Source organism: Bos indicus, chromosome 6, assembly GCF_029378745.1.
Source record: "Bos indicus isolate NIAB-ARS_2022 breed Sahiwal x Tharparkar chromosome 6, NIAB-ARS_B.indTharparkar_mat_pri_1.0, whole genome shotgun sequence".
Classification (NCBI taxonomy): Eukaryota; Metazoa; Chordata; class Mammalia; order Artiodactyla; family Bovidae; genus Bos; species Bos indicus.
This window is the reverse complement of record NC_091765.1, coordinates 59,611,262-59,626,845: the sequence shown is the minus strand read 5'-3', so window position 1 is coordinate 59,626,845 and position 15,584 is coordinate 59,611,262. Positions and strand designations below refer to the sequence as shown.

At 34.9% G+C, this 15,584-nt stretch overlaps 1 protein-coding gene across 4 annotated transcripts in view; it reads left to right on the top strand.

Annotated features, from left to right (window-relative positions):
- Positions 1-15,584, top strand: part of PDS5A (PDS5 cohesin associated factor A) — a 135,423-nt gene that overhangs the window by 99,019 nt on the left and 20,820 nt on the right. For 3 of the 4 annotated variants that reach the window (XM_070791321.1, XM_070791323.1, XM_070791322.1), the window contains 7 exons: positions 1,700-1,768; positions 2,842-2,978; positions 6,484-6,607; positions 6,931-7,135; positions 7,670-7,784; positions 11,979-12,111; positions 12,674-12,793. In XM_070791321.1, coding sequence (XP_070647422.1) covers positions 1,700-1,768; positions 2,842-2,978; positions 6,484-6,607; positions 6,931-7,135; positions 7,670-7,784; positions 11,979-12,111; positions 12,674-12,793 — 903 coding nt within the window. Of the gene's footprint in view, positions 1-1,699; positions 1,769-2,841; positions 2,979-6,483; positions 6,608-6,930; positions 7,136-7,669; positions 7,785-11,978; positions 12,112-12,673; positions 12,794-12,972; positions 13,044-15,584 lie in introns of all 4 variants that reach the window. The other variant, XM_070791324.1, reaches the window with a different exon arrangement.

Sequence of the window (15,584 nt, the reverse complement as noted above, 5' to 3'; positions counted from 1 at the left end):
GAGATAGATGAATCATGAAGTAAAAAATAGAACCCTCAGTATTCAAACTCAAAAAAAAAATACCTGCCAGTTCACGCCTTCCTCTTTCTCCTCCCTCCAGTTGAATACAGCAGTGAAGGCTGCAAGCATGGCCAGTCTCATTTCCTACTCAGTTTCGTATTGTTCTTTGTACTACTGGTAGACAAGGCTGGCCACAAGTGGTGGCTTGATTGTTCATAAATTCTGTTTTAAGATGGTTGTTTTTTGTATGTAGTAAAATATACACAATATAAACTTTGCCATTTTACCCCATTTACGTGTACAGTTCACTTACATTATACACACCCATGTTCTTACTGGTTTTTTGTTTTATTAAAAACAAACAAGTTTGATAACATATGTATACACCCATATACAACAAGGGGTAACCCAGGAAAGCCAAGTACATCTCCACAGTGCTCCAAGCCACCATCCAAAATATACGTCCACATTGTTGTATAACTATTGTCACTACCTGTTTTCAGAACTTTATCATTTTGGAGAGAAACTCTACATCCGTTAACCAGTAACTCCGCATTACCTCCTCCCCACCAACCTCTGGTAACATCTATTCTACTTGCGTGCTTTATAAATTTGCTTATTACCTTCTTATCATACAATATTTATCCTTTTGTGTCTGGCTTATTTCTCTCAGTATAATGGTTTCAAGACTTCATTTTGTGCCACAATAATACTCCATTGTATGTTTAACCTATATTTTGTTTATTCATCTATTGATATATACTTGGGTGTTTTCTACCTTTTAACTGTTGTGAATAATACTGATATGAACATTGTCCCTGGTTTGGGGGATATATGCCTAGAGTGGAATTGCTGGATCATATGATCATTCTATGCTAAACTTTTTGAGGGGCTGCTGAACATTTTTCCACAGTGTCTATACCTACATTCCCAGCAGCCATACACAAAGCTTCCATTTTCTACACATCTTGGCCAACACTTATTCTTTACTTGGTTTTTTTTTTTTTATTCTTTACTTGTTGTAAAGTAGTATCTTGTGGTTTTGGTTTGTGTCCCTAATGGCTAGTGATTTTTTTTTTCATGTGCTTATTGGCTGTTTATATATCTTCTTTGAATATTGAGTTTTTTGCCCACTTTGAATTGAATTGTTTGTTGTTGAGTTGTAAAAATTCTTTATATATTCTGAATATTTATATACTGAATCCAAGAATAAAAAGATTTCCCCCTGTACCCTCTTGTGAGAATTTTTTAGTTGTAACTCTTAAGATCTTTGATCCAGGTTTAAAGTTAATTTTCATATATGATATAACAGTCCAGCTTCATTCCTTTGCTTGTGGCTATATCTAGTTTTGCCAGCACCATTGAGGAGTTGAGGAGACTGTTGTTTTCCCAATAATTGGTGTTAGCACTCTTGTTTAAAATCAGTTGAGCGTATACGTGAAGGTTTTCTGCTTCGTTCTATTGGTCTGTGTGTCCATACTTATGTCAGAACCACCCATGCTATCTTGATTACTATAGATTTGTAAGTTAAGTTTCAAAGTCAGGAAGTTTTAGCCCTCCAACTTTGTTTTTCTTTTCCAGTCCCTATTTGATGGCTTTCTTGTGGGGTTCCTAGAGCACAGTGTTGTTCAGCATGAAACCTTAATGAGAAAAATTTTAAATTTTTTTCTAAAAGTTAAATTTATTCAATTTTCTATAGTCAACAGGTGAGAAGAATGGAAAATTATGGTCTCCAGATGAAGAGGTTTCCCCTGAAGTACTAGCAAAGGTAAAATTGAGTAGAACTCGATGACTGTTATGCTAAAATAAAACTAACACTTAAAAAGCATAAGGTACTTTATTTTTAAACCAAAAATTGTGTGTTTCTCAAATTGCAGTTGTCCTTGAAGGAAGTTACATATAGATATATGTCAGCATGTTTTGTGGATCTTCCTGCCTTGCTGAAATGATTTCAGTGAGGCTGTTTTACATAGAGATTGTAGAATATTGATGTCAGAAGCACCTCAGGTCTAGCCTCATTACCACTTTTTATCTACAGGCATATGAACATTAATTTGGCAAAAACAAATGACTGTCATCATATTGGTAACTTTTGATAGATGTAAATTATCCGTCAGTAAAGCTAATTTTTAAAGTGGTAGTCTTGGGATTTAAAACAAAACTTCTTTATTATCTTATTTGATAATCTATCTCACCTTGAATAGCTTCATAGGCATCATTTATTCCATCAGTTCCTTTTTCCAGGTTGTCGATAAATAAATGTAGTAAATGATATCTACATTCTTTTGCTAGTTCTTGCATACATTTCATAATAGTCTTGAGTATAAGGCTCCAAGCAATTATGACTACAGATAATTACAAAATCTCCTGGGTTTTTTGATCAAAATAGTTCTTCAGTACTATAAGAAATATTAAAGTCTGTCTAGTTATTTTTAACCACTACAATCTGTGTAGTTTAGTTATTTAAAAAAAAAAATATATCAGTATTTTTAAATGATTTGAAAAGCAAGTGTCCAGGTGTGAAAAGTCTGAATTCAGAAGCCAGAGCCTGGGTATGCTATCTATCATAGTAATGTGTCTTAGGTTGCCTTACTTATTAGAAATAAGAATACCTCCCTCACAGAGTTGTTTGGTAGATTAAATAAAATAATAAATGTACAAATCTGGGGGAAGCACCTGGCATAAACAGAATAAGTATTAGTTCTCATTATTATTATCCTACAGACTTGTTTAATAAAACATGTCTGCTGGCAGTTAAGTAATCTCGTTAATTAACATAAATCTTCCCTTTAAGTGGAATTTTAAGTTGCTTTCTTTTTTTAGCATGTTAATATTTTATAGGTACAGGCAATTAAACTTCTGGTAAGATGGCTGTTGGGTATGAAAAACAACCAGTCTAAATCTGCCAATTCAACTCTTCGGTTATTATCAGCAATGTTGGTTAGTGAGGGTGACCTGACAGAGCAGAAGAGGATCAGGTGAGATTTTTCTTCCTTTCCAATTTTTTTTTGAGCTTCAAGATGTTGGTAGAGCTTACATAAGAATTATTTACTTAATATTAGCTGTTATAATTGCACTGTATGTTTTGTGTTTCAATTATGTACTTACTTCGGGTTTATATCTCAATAATGGTGTATTTTCATTTTTAAAGACTGACCTTTTTCCAGTAAATTTGTAGTCATAATCATTATAGCAGTGTTACAGTTAGCTTCAACATTTGGATCAATTAAACAAATATTTGTTGAATATTTGCCAAACACTAGGAAAAGCATTGCTGTAAAAACAGATAAAATTCAGTTCCTGCCTTCAACTTACCCTGTAAGTATAGTGATTGAACAAGTGTAGTGTTTTGATGCCATGAAAGGAAATAAAAATTTCAGTGTAGATTCAAAGAAGAAAGAGTTGCAGCCTCTTGGTGGTTTGCAGACTATATAAGGTTCTGCAAATGCCAAAAAAAATTTGTTTCCATTTCTACACATCTTCAGTCTTTAAACCTGTGAAATCACCATTTCTTTCTGTACCTTTTAAGATGAAAATAAAAGTCAAATTTTTCATTTACTGGTCTACTTGTGATGCACTCTAGAGGATAGACTTAACTATTCATTTATGCTTTCAGTATTTATTGAACACTATCATGCCAGGTACTGCCAGACCTTTTAAACGTACAATAATTTCTTCCTCTAAGGAATATGCATTCTATTGGAGGAGATAGGAAATGCACAATTACATTCAGTAGAGATGCTGAATGCTTTGATAAACTGGAGAAAACAATCAAAAATGATTTTTATCATAAGCCAAGAGTAGCTTTGCATGAACAGATTGAAGAATAAGGACAGCAAGTTTTAAATTTGGGGAAACCATGTACAGTGTGTCGCAGAGGCTTAATAATGAGCTCTTACAAATCAGTGATAAACAGGCAGGATCCCAAATAAAGATGAAGATTATATATTGCCAGTTTATCTTTAAAAAAATGTTTGACATCACTAAATACAATAAATACAATTTTAACTTAAGTGGAACCTCTTGTCTATCAAATCATCAAAAAGAAATTTTTTAAGCAATCATTACTCTTTGGGATCAGGGAAAACGATTTTCCTCACTACTGCTGTGAATATAAATGGACATAGTCTTGGCAGGACAGTTTGGCATTTTGTTTCTGAGTCCTTATATTAGTGTTATTCTTTGGCTTTATTTTTATGTTCATGAAATTAAAAGAATCATATAAAAATATACATACTAACATGTTCTTTCCAGTGTGTTTTTTTTTTTTTCATTGCAAAACACAGGAGAATGGCCAGTTCTGGAACATGCATATTATGAAATATTAGGCAGATCTTAATTAGACATTTTGTATCCCATCAGAGAAGGCGGTGGCACCCCAATCCAGTACTCTTGCCTGGAAAATCCCATGGATGGAGGAGCCTGGTGGGCTGTCCACGGGGTCGCTAAGAGTTGGACATGACTGAGCGACTTCACTTTCACTTTTCACTTTCATGCATCGGAGAAGGAAATGGCAACCCACTCCAGTACTCTTGCCTGGAAAATCCCATGGACTGAGGAGCCTGGTGGGCTGCAGTCCACGGGGTCACTAAGAGTTGGACATGACTGAGCGACTTCACTTTCACTTTTCACTTTCATGCTTCGGAGAAGGAAATGGCAACCCACTCCAGTACTCTTGCCTGGAAAATCCCATGGACTGAGGAGCCTGGTGGGCTGCAAACCATGGGGTCAGTAAGAGTTGGACATGACTGAAGCGACTTTGCAGCAGCATGTATCCCATAGTTTAGCTTGGACTCTGGAATCAGAAACTTACTCAACTTCCTGCTCCATTTACTAGTTGTATAAACTTGGATGAATCAGTTTTCCAAGCCTCAGTTTCCCCATCTTCCAGAGTAACATACCCAGATAGTAGCATTAGTAATTTTTTTAAATTCCTGAATCATGTGCCTCAGAAACCATTTGAGAGTCCTTCATTGTTACCAGTGCTCACTTTGATGGTCATGTGGTCCAAGAGTGCCATGTTTTCTCCTCTTGTGGTAAATAATAGTCCCTTGTGGATTTAGGGCAGCTTTACATTTTTTGAAATCTTTAAAATATCAAAGCTATATTATGTTCCATTTAGCAGTTGAAGTAAGAAGATTGTTCTTTCACCACATCAGTGTCACATTTTACTATTTAGATAGTTTAAGTTGACTGGGTGGGGAGTGGGGATTCCTGGGCCTTCTAGATTCCCTTATAAACCTTCCTGTTGGAAAGGAAAGCCTGCCTCAGAGACTAGTACCTGAGAGACACTGGCTCTCACCTCCATATTCTTTCCAATTTTAGATATTTGTCTAATGCCGCCTCCTTTAGGGTACAAATCACTTCCTAATTCATAGCCCTTCCATTTCATCAGACATATCTAGGCTTAAGATTGATTTCTATTATGTCTGTGTAAAATGTGTGTGTGTGCTTAGTTGCTTCAGTCGTGTCCAACTCTTTGCAACACCATGAACTGTAGCCCACCAGTTTCCTCTGTCCATGGGGATTCTCCAGGCAAGAATACTGGAGTGGGTTGCCATGCCTTCCTCCACGGGATCGTCCCAACCCACAGATTAAACTCAGGTCTCCTGCATTGCAGGCAGATTCTTCACCATCTTAGCCACCAGGGAAGCCCCTGTGTAAAATATGTGTATGCATTTAAAAATTGTGGGAAATAGATTTTAAATGATAAGTGAATTTTAATTTCTCAGTTTTTAGTTTCTTTACAGTTCCTAATGTAAATGGTTCTTGCTAGTGTTGCAGTTGGTGCTATTGTAAATGAAAGCAGAGTTCCTTAGTTACAGTAGAGGATCTAAGCTAAAATGTAACTAAAAATGAAGGCAGCCATTAAAAAGAATGAAAGTTTGCTATTTGATACAACATGAATGGGCCTAGAGAGTATTATGCTTAGTGAAATAAGTCAAAGATAATATTGTATGTTATCACTTATATGTGGAATCTAAAAATTAAAACTAGTGAATATAACAAAGAGACTGGCAGATACAGAAAACAAACTAGTGGTTACCACTGGGGAGATGGGAGTGGGGAGGAGCAAGGTAGGGGATTAAAAGATACAAACTACTATAAAATATGCTGCAAGGATATATTGTACAACATGGAAAACATAGCCAAGATTTTATAATTAAGTGGAGTATAATCTATAAAAATTTTGAATTGCCATGTTGTACATCTGAATTTAATATAATAAATCAGCTATACCCAAATAAAATAAGTAAATGTTTTTAATGAAGGCAGATAAATGTAATATCAGATAGTCACAATGATTTGAGCCTTCTTCCCTCTGTTGAGTTCAAGGACTCAAAGGATCTTTCCCATATTTATACATTATGTCAATGTAAGTGTAAATTATGCTAAAGACCTTAACAGTCAAAAAGGGATCAAAGCGCTTTATGAATGATAATGGTTATAGGAAATGTTTCTTTCTTTCTTGTTTGTTTATAGTAAATCTGATATGTCTCGCTTGCGATTAGCTGCTGGTAGTGCCATAATGAAGCTTGCTCAGGAACCTTGTTACCATGAAATTATAACCCCAGAACAGTTTCAGCTCTGTGCACTTGTTATTAATGTAAGTAACAGTCTTGTTTTGTGATTTACTTGGCCTTCAACATTAAATTTATTAATACGATTATATACTTAATACAGATTAAGTATCCATTTACTCTGTGGATGTATGCACAAAAGGGATTGCTGTTATTACTATTCTAACCAGTTATCTCCCCACAATTTTTACTTTCTTAGTATAATTATATCTTTTTTTAATGAAGACATTAAAAATGCTTAAAGTGTTCTTTTGTAAATGTTTGCCAGTTTTTAAAAAACTAGGGGTTTTTGTTAATGACTTAAAAAATACTAATATTTTTAAGTAGTTTTGGTTTTGTGCTGCTGTAGGATGAGTGCTATCAAGTAAGGCAGATATTTGCTCAGAAGCTACACAAGGCACTTGTGAAGTTACTGCTCCCATTGGAGTATATGGCCATCTTTGCCTTGTGTGCCAAAGATCCTGTGAAGGAGAGAAGAGCACATGCACGACAGTGTTTACTAAAAAACATCAGTATACGCAGGGAGTACATTAAACAGAACCCCATGGCTACTGGTAAGTAACTTTCAAAGTGCTGTGTGCAAATATATCTTGTCAATGTATCCATTTGTGGAGGGTTTTATTTCTTATATTTCTGTTGTATTGGGTTGGCCAGTAAGTTCATTCATGTTTTTCCATAAGATGGCCAAGCCAACAGTGTATAACACTGGGACTTTTATAGAATGTTGCTGTTGCAGTTAAGATGTATGTAAAATTTAAGGTTTTAGTTTCTGAGTCCTGTTTATAATGCATATAAGGAAGAACTGCATTTTATAGGATGAGCAGCGTGGCTTGATTTGAACACATTGCTCTGATGTTGGAAAGTAAAGTCCCTAGCTTTGCCAGGGACTCAATCTTAAATTAATCCTTTGTCTTTCGTAGCCTTCAAAATTGAAAAAAGTATTTCAGTATCATCCAGATGATATGTTGCCTCTAATTTAGAAATAATTGAGGGAAAAATGTTAACTGAAGTGGTTAGAACATTAAATTAGGGAGAGATTTTTATAAAAGCTATTATTACTATTGTTAATAATAATGTTTTCACTCTAGAGAAACTATTATCACTGTTGCCTGAGTATGTAGTTCCGTATATGATTCACCTGCTAGCTCATGATCCAGATTTTACAAGATCACAAGATGTTGATCAGCTTCGTGATATTAAAGAGTAAGTCATGTTGATTTTTAAAGAATTTTTAAAAATATTTTTACTTTTTAAAAAAGGCTTAATTTTTATGTTACTGTCCCCATTAGAATAAAATTTTTTATGGTTTTCTTTTATTGTAAATTTTAACTTTCATCTTACAAAATTGTTTCTGTCTAATAAGTTCTGTTTGGTGGTTTTGTTTGTTTGCTGTTGTTTGCAGTTAGCTTTAGCTGAGTCTTTGAAATAGATTGACTTGGTTTTTATGTTATTTTTATTGTTTGTGTTAAATGGGCTTCAGTTACGTCAGTTTGATCGTTTAGAAAGCCATGTGAAAGCCATGTAGGGAAAATTTCTCTCTGTAAAGCTACACTTTCAACCTCAAAAGATGCCTCAAAAGCATGCACACACATAAAAGATACTCTGTGGCAGGACTATGGTAATACAAAATTAGATATGTTACACCAGTCACAGAGAGGTTTGTCTCTGGTGGAAAGACAGGCAAGTAAACAATTGCAGAATACTTAAGTGTTTTCATGTAAAATAGAACTTTGTATATTGATGCATGGTGAGTAAACAAGTACACAATGGCCTAGAATTATCTACAAATGACTCCAAGAAACTTTAAAGCAGTATTTACTTTGCCATTGATATGCTTTTGCTTTGTACCTTTAAATCGGTCCCTTCAGCTTGTATTTAAATTACTATGATTTTTTATATGGGACATGACACCTTTTAGTTCTAATCTTATTTGAGGTTGTTGTTGTTGTTCAGTCGCTAAGTTGTGTGGTAATCAACATTTATTTCTGCCTCCTGTAGCTCTTTAAGGAGACATAGGTTCTAGTCCCAGCTATGTGAGTAAAAGCTTTACTTCTCTGAGCTTCTCTGCTTCAGTTACTTTATCCATAAAATACAGGATATGAAATAGGTAATTCCTAAAATGTCTTCTAATTCTGATTTCTGTTTATTTTATAAATATATTTTATTTGCAAATTCTTTTTTTTTTATAACTTTTATTTTGGGATTTCCCAGAAAGCACTTTGATAAAGCAAAAAAATAATGTATATGTTCGCCTAGAACACTAGGTCTGTGTTAAGCAAACTTTGAGCCCTGTTTCAGTTCAAGGCCATCATGTGGAAAAAGGTTAGACTTAAGAGAGGAGTAATGATGTGGGAAGAGCACTGAAGTCATTCAAGTTAGAACTGAAATCACTGGCACATACTTTTTGATTCTACCTAGTAGGCAATGCTTTTGAATATCTCTGAACATTTCAAGTTACTGTAACTTTTCTTTTTCTAGTTAAGGTGTACAGTTTCTTAAAGTATACAGTTAGATTATTCATTAGACTTTTTTTTTTAATACAGGGTGTTACCAGATACAAATTTCCCTTTCAGCACTACCAGTGCTGAATCCTATTAGTATAGTATGTTGTGTTTTTATTTGTCTTAAGGTATTTTCTAATTCTTCTTGTGATTTCTTCTTTGACCCGTTGATTGTTTTAAGAGTGTGGTTTGGGAATTCCCTGGCTGTCTAGTGGTTAGGATCCACGCTTTTAATGCAAAGGGCCCAGGTCAGTCCCTAGTCAGGGAACTAAGATCTTGCAAGCAACATGGCCAAAAAAAAAGTGCGAAGTGTGGTTTAGTTTTCATATATGTGTGAGTTTTCCAGTTTTCCTTGTTTTCCTTCTGTTACTGATTTTTAGTTTCATGCTGTTCTGGTCAGAAAAGATACTGTTTTAAGACTTATGGCTTGCTGTCGAGGCCTGTTAAGACTTATGGTCTGTCCTAGAGAATATTCCAAGTTCACCTGAAGAAACTGTGTGTCCTGCTATTGTTAGTTGGAGTATTCCATCTGTGTCTGATACGTCTGATTGGTTTATGGTGTTGTTCAAGTTCTCTGTTTTCTCTTTGGTCTCCTCTCTGTCTTTTCTATCCATTATTGAAAATAAGGTATTGAAATCTCTTATTGTGGAACATGTATTTCTCCCTTTACTTCTGTCAATTTTTGCTTCATAGGTTTTGGGACTCTGTTGTTAGGTTTGTGTTTATAATAGTCATATCCTCTCCAACACAGTCCTTCTGGGTCTTTTGCACTCCAGTTTGTCTAATTATAAAATAGCTACCAGCTCTCTTTTGGTTACTGTTTGTATGAAATGTATTTTTTCCCCATCCTTTAACTTTCAATTACTTTGTGTTTTTGTATCTGAAATGAGTCTTTAATAGACAAGATATATATATGGATCTTTTTTCTCCCTTAATCTACTCTGCTTGTCTGCTTTTTAATTGGGAGATTTAATCTATTTTCATTTAAAGTAATTACTGATACGTAATTCTGCCATATAACTATTAGTTTTCTCTGTGTCTTATATATTTTTTGTTATTTAATTGCTCCATTACTGCCTCTCATTTTTGTATTTACAGTTGAACTTTACAGCATGAATAGGTTTGAACTGTGCAGGTCCACTTACATGCAGATTTTTTTCAATAATAAATACTGTAGTGCTTTAAGATCCACAGCGGGTAGACCCACAGATACAGACAAACTTCATGTACAGAGGAACCGATTATACATAATTACTCTTAACATCTTAAAGTTGTAACGACCTATTTTGAATAATAGCAACTTAGTTTCACTAGTGTAGAGATACTCTGCTCTTGTGAAATATGAAATCGCTCCTTTGTGTCCAACTCTTTGCAACCGCATAGACTGTAGCATACCAGCCTCCTCCATCCATGGAATTTCCCAGGCAAGAGTACTGGAGTGGGTTGCCACTTCCTTCTCTGCTCTTATACATCTCTGTTTCATTCCCTTTATATTGTAATTGATACAAATTATATCTTTATATATCATTTCTTTTCACATAGATGGGATTATTTTTATGCTTTTGGTTTATTTACTTGTTTTCGGCTGTGCTGGGTCTTTGTTGCTGGCAGGCTCTTCTCTAGTTGTAGAGAGCGGAGTCTGCTCTCCAGTTGCGGTGCTCAGGTTTCTTATGGTGGTGGCTTCTCTTGCAGAGCACAGGCTCTGAGGCACGTGGGCTTCAGTAGTCGCGGCACATGGGCTCTATAGTTGTGGTTCCTGGGCTCTGGCACACAGGCTTAACAATTGGGGTACAAGGATTTAGTTGCTCTGCAACATATAGGATCTTCTTGGATCAGGAATCAAACCCTTGTCTCCTTCATTGGCAGGCAGATTCTTTACCATTGAGCCACCAGGGAATTCCCTGCATTTGCTTTTTAAATCATATATTTAAAAAGGAGTTACAAATCAGAAGCTCAGTAATGCTGGCCTTATATTTTAGCTTTGTTACCTTTACCAGTTTTTTTTTTTTTTTCTTACGGTTTCAAGATACTGTTTAGTGTTCTTTCATTCCTACCTGAAGGACTGAGTTTGGTATTTTTGCAAGACAGGTCTACTAAAAGCAAACTCCATTAACCTAATGCTAAATTTTCCTTTACAGTAGTCTTTTAAAACATATATATATACTATAGGCAAAGAAGTACACACAGATTATCTTCAAGTGATTTTTTTCTCCTCTTGATAGAGTAAAGCAGTAAGTCCATGGTGGTTGCCTAAAAAATCATCATGGGAACTTAATAATAGATTTTGATTCTAGATTTGGCAATGTAAGTTCCTCAGATGATTCTAATCTTCATCCCAATTTACTTAGAAATTCAGGTGTCACCAGACACTTTATGTATTAAATGACTATAAAATAAATAACAAGCGGAAAACAGAAAAATGATTTGAAATGTGACTGTTTCGCTGAATTACTCGTTATATGCACACCAGTCTCATAACACATGATATTCAGAGTTATGTCACAGTAGAATTACATATGAGCCCTAGGTCATAGGATAAATAGCTTACAAATGGTCAAAATGGCAAGACTATGCTGTATGCTGGTTTGCTCGTCATTGCTGGATATTAATACACATTATATTATCTAAATGTTTATTAAATACCTATAGAATGACTCTTCATGTGTATGCCTCATGAAACTGTCAGGCTTTCTCATATTAAGCTATATGTTCATGTTTGTTATTTGTGATGTTATATCTTATTTTAATTGAATGTTATTAACAAGATATTTCTATTAATCATTAGAGTTTTATTCTTTGTATACTCGAACAACAGAACTTCCCAGTAAACTATTTTATCCACTCAGCAAAAGAACCTGCAATTAGTCTCTTTATTAAGTGAATATGTTTCATTTAGGTGCCTCTGGTTCATGCTTGAAGTTTTAATGACAAAAAATGAAAATAATAGCCATGCCTTTATGAAAAAGATGGCAGAGAATATCAAGCTAACAAAAGATGCCCAGTCTCCAGATGAATCCAAGACAAATGAAGTAAGATATATATTAGGCCAGTGACTATTAAGAAATTACACGGAAAAAGCAATGTGACCCTTGTCCCACTTGTTTTTCCTGTTGTATAATAAATAGATTACAGAATGCTTATAAAAATATATGCTTATAGTTTATAAATATATGTACTTTTTCTTTCATTACATTGAATTCTAATTTTTGAAGACTGTTTATTACTCTGAAAAAGATATTAAAATATGTACAGAGCATGGGGATAAGAACTAGTGAAATTTATAACTATGCTATCTTAAGAACTAGTAAGTAAGTGTTACAGACCAGTAGATATTCTTCTTGTATGTTTCCTTTAGTTTGTTGTTTTTAATGCATACTTGGCATTCATGTTAAAGTAAAATGAAGGGGACTTTTTTGTTCTTGTTACTAGGAGGTTACATCAGAAGAAGTGCCAGAGACAACATGCAGGATGTTCAAGGAATAAACAATAGCCCCATATTACTGTGTTGATTCCGTGTTACATATTGGGTAGAACTGGTACCTGTGCTTATTTTGCCCTCCTGAAAGTTAACGTGATTTGTTCCCTCCCTAGAAACTTTATACAGTGTGTGATGTGGCCCTGTGCGTGATAAATAGTAAAAGTGCTTTGTGCAATGCAGAGTCACCAAAGGATCCAGTCCTGCCAGTGAAATTTTTTACACAACCTGAAAAGGTAACTTTCTTCTCTTCATTTTTCTACTGTACTGAACTTGTTTAAATTTGTTACTGTCATCCTGGTGGCAAATACTAGACTGTCTTAACTACAAAGTAAAAAAAAAATACCTCTGTGAGTTTATCAAGAAAGCGGAGACTGTCTTCCAAAGCCTGAAAAATATCATTCTCACCTTACAGAGTAGAGAATACAAATCAAGCTTGGTGGTGGTGTTCCTATGTGAGCTATTCCTTCTGGATATTTCTAATATGTAAGAGGAATTTTCAAATTTCTTAAATTGTTTTCATCTCATCCTGTTAAAACACTGTTAGTATTTTTTCAGACAAGAAATAAAATGGTAGAGTGTAAATTATATACATCTATATATGAAATAAAGTATCAGTATGAATGGAATTGGTCTTGGCAATTGACAGACCTGGATTCGAAGTTAACAGACTTCCCCGGCGGCTCAGCCGTAAAGGATCTGCCTGCAATGCAGGAGATATGGGTTTGATGCCTGGGTCGTGAAGATCCCCTGGAGGAGGAAATGGCAACCCACTCCAGATTTCTTGCTGGGAAAATTCCATGGACAGAGAAGCCTGGTAGGCTAGTCTGTGGGGTCACAGAGAGTCAGACACACAGCTAAACCACTGAACACGCACCCAAGTTAACTCTTCTAAGCTTCAATTTCTTCATCTCTAAAATGCAGATGATGATAATACCTGTGAACTATTACTAATATGCCTAGGTCTATAAGAGTTAGTCAAAAGGAAGCGTTAATTAGTGGTATTGTTAATAATGGGGCTTCCCAGGTGGCTCAGTGGTAAAGAATCCGCCTGCCAATGCCAGAGACATGGGTTCTATCCCTGTGTTCAGAAGACCTCCTGGAAAAGAAAATAGCAACCCAGTCTAATATTCTTGCCCTGGAAATCTCATGGACAGAGGAGCCTAGCAGGCAGTCCATGGGGCTGCAAAAGAGTAGGACCTGACTTAGTGACTGAACAATAATAATAACATTATTAATAATACATAGTACATTTATTCTGCTAGCAACAAATGAAGTTTTCCACGTAAGTAAATTTTTCAGCCAACTAATAGCGCTTTAAATTTTTCCAGCTAATTTGGATTTTAAGACCTTTTTTTTTTTAACAGATTGCATTTTATTTATTATCCACTTTAAGGTGACATTTTGAAGTTTTAACTTTCCTGTTGTTTGTTTTTTTAAAAAAATCAATATTTTTAATGGAAAAAATATGGCATTTAAAAATTTCAACAAAAATTTATATCCAGTTTTCTTTAATGATCTAGTACTCAGAATTTATGCCTGGTTTTAATAGGAATAATAAAGATTGCAAAGTTACTTGCCTTCTAATTGAATTTACTGGTCTTTATAAATACTCCTACATGAGCTCTTGAATTTAAATTTACTTTATTGCTGACCCAGGGCTATTATGACTAGAATAGTACCTATATAGAATTTACATACAGTAGTAGTCCTGTCATCGAGAATTTAAGTTGCTGTTTATTACTATCTCATTCTAATTGATTTTTGTTTTGATATGAAACTTAGAATGCTTTTAGCCTTCATAATAATACTTAGAGTTTCCATTTTCAGTGAGCATCTTGCCTCATTTCCTTTTCTAATATACTGCTTTTAATATGGTGTAAGTTCAAACACAAGAAAATTAGGGATATTAAGATCATGAGCCTAGTGATATTATAGTATATCTTGATGTAACATTTATTTTGGCTGTATAAAAGCCTTTGTAAGGAAGAAAAGAAAGATACAGCCTTGCCTAGACTTCATATTGAAAGTATGATTTCTTCATAGGCACATTTAAGCCATTTTGTTCTTTTCTATGACACTAGTGTGAAGGTCAACTTAGTAAAAGAAAAAATAATTTTTAAGGTGATTACTTAGAAATGATGAACATCCGGATGATAATAGATCATTTGGCTTCTGTGACTTGTGGTTTACTCGTGCTATTCCCAGGGTAATTAACAGAGAGAGCCACCACATGATCAGATTGAACTCTTTAAGTTTTGTATAGATATAACTTTTAAGAAAGTATCATCAGTGTCCACGTTTGGTTTAAATTCATTTATTAACTAGTTAATATCACTGCTGCCCAAGAACATTATGATCGCCTTTATTAGATTTTGATGGTGTATTTACCTTTATGATTTGCAGTCTACTTATGGTTCTAAGAAACAAAATATTTTTAATTAAAGTAAAAGATTTTTTTTGTTTCAGTAAGGATAATTTTCTTGAGGGTTCTCTGGTGGCTCAATGGTAAAGAATCCACTGCCAATGCAGGAGAAAGGAGTGTGATCCCTGGACTGGGAAGATCCCCTGGAGAAGGAAATGGCAATCCACTCCAGTATTTTTGCCTGGGAAGTCCTATATACAGAGGAGTCTGAGTGAGCTACCATCCATGGATTTGCAAAAGAGTCAGACACAACTTAGCAACCAAACAAAAACAGTTTTCTTGAGATCCTATGTGGGGTTCTTTTAGTGAGTATTAAGTGCCTGATATATGCTTAGTACCATTTTGGGTGCTTTGGGAGCACAGAAGTAAATTCCCTGGTAGTGCAGTGGTTAAAGAGTCTGCACGTCCATTGCAGGGGGCCTGTGTTCAACCCTTGGTGGGAAAGATCCCACATGTGTGACACAGCCAAAAAAGGAAGTAAATTTTATAATAGAGTGTAGGTGAACACAGTTCATTGAGTAAACTGGAAACTAATAGAAGAAGTATGTTTTATTTTAAATGTGATTTAAGGGAATTCCTTGGTGATCCAGTGGTTAGGATTC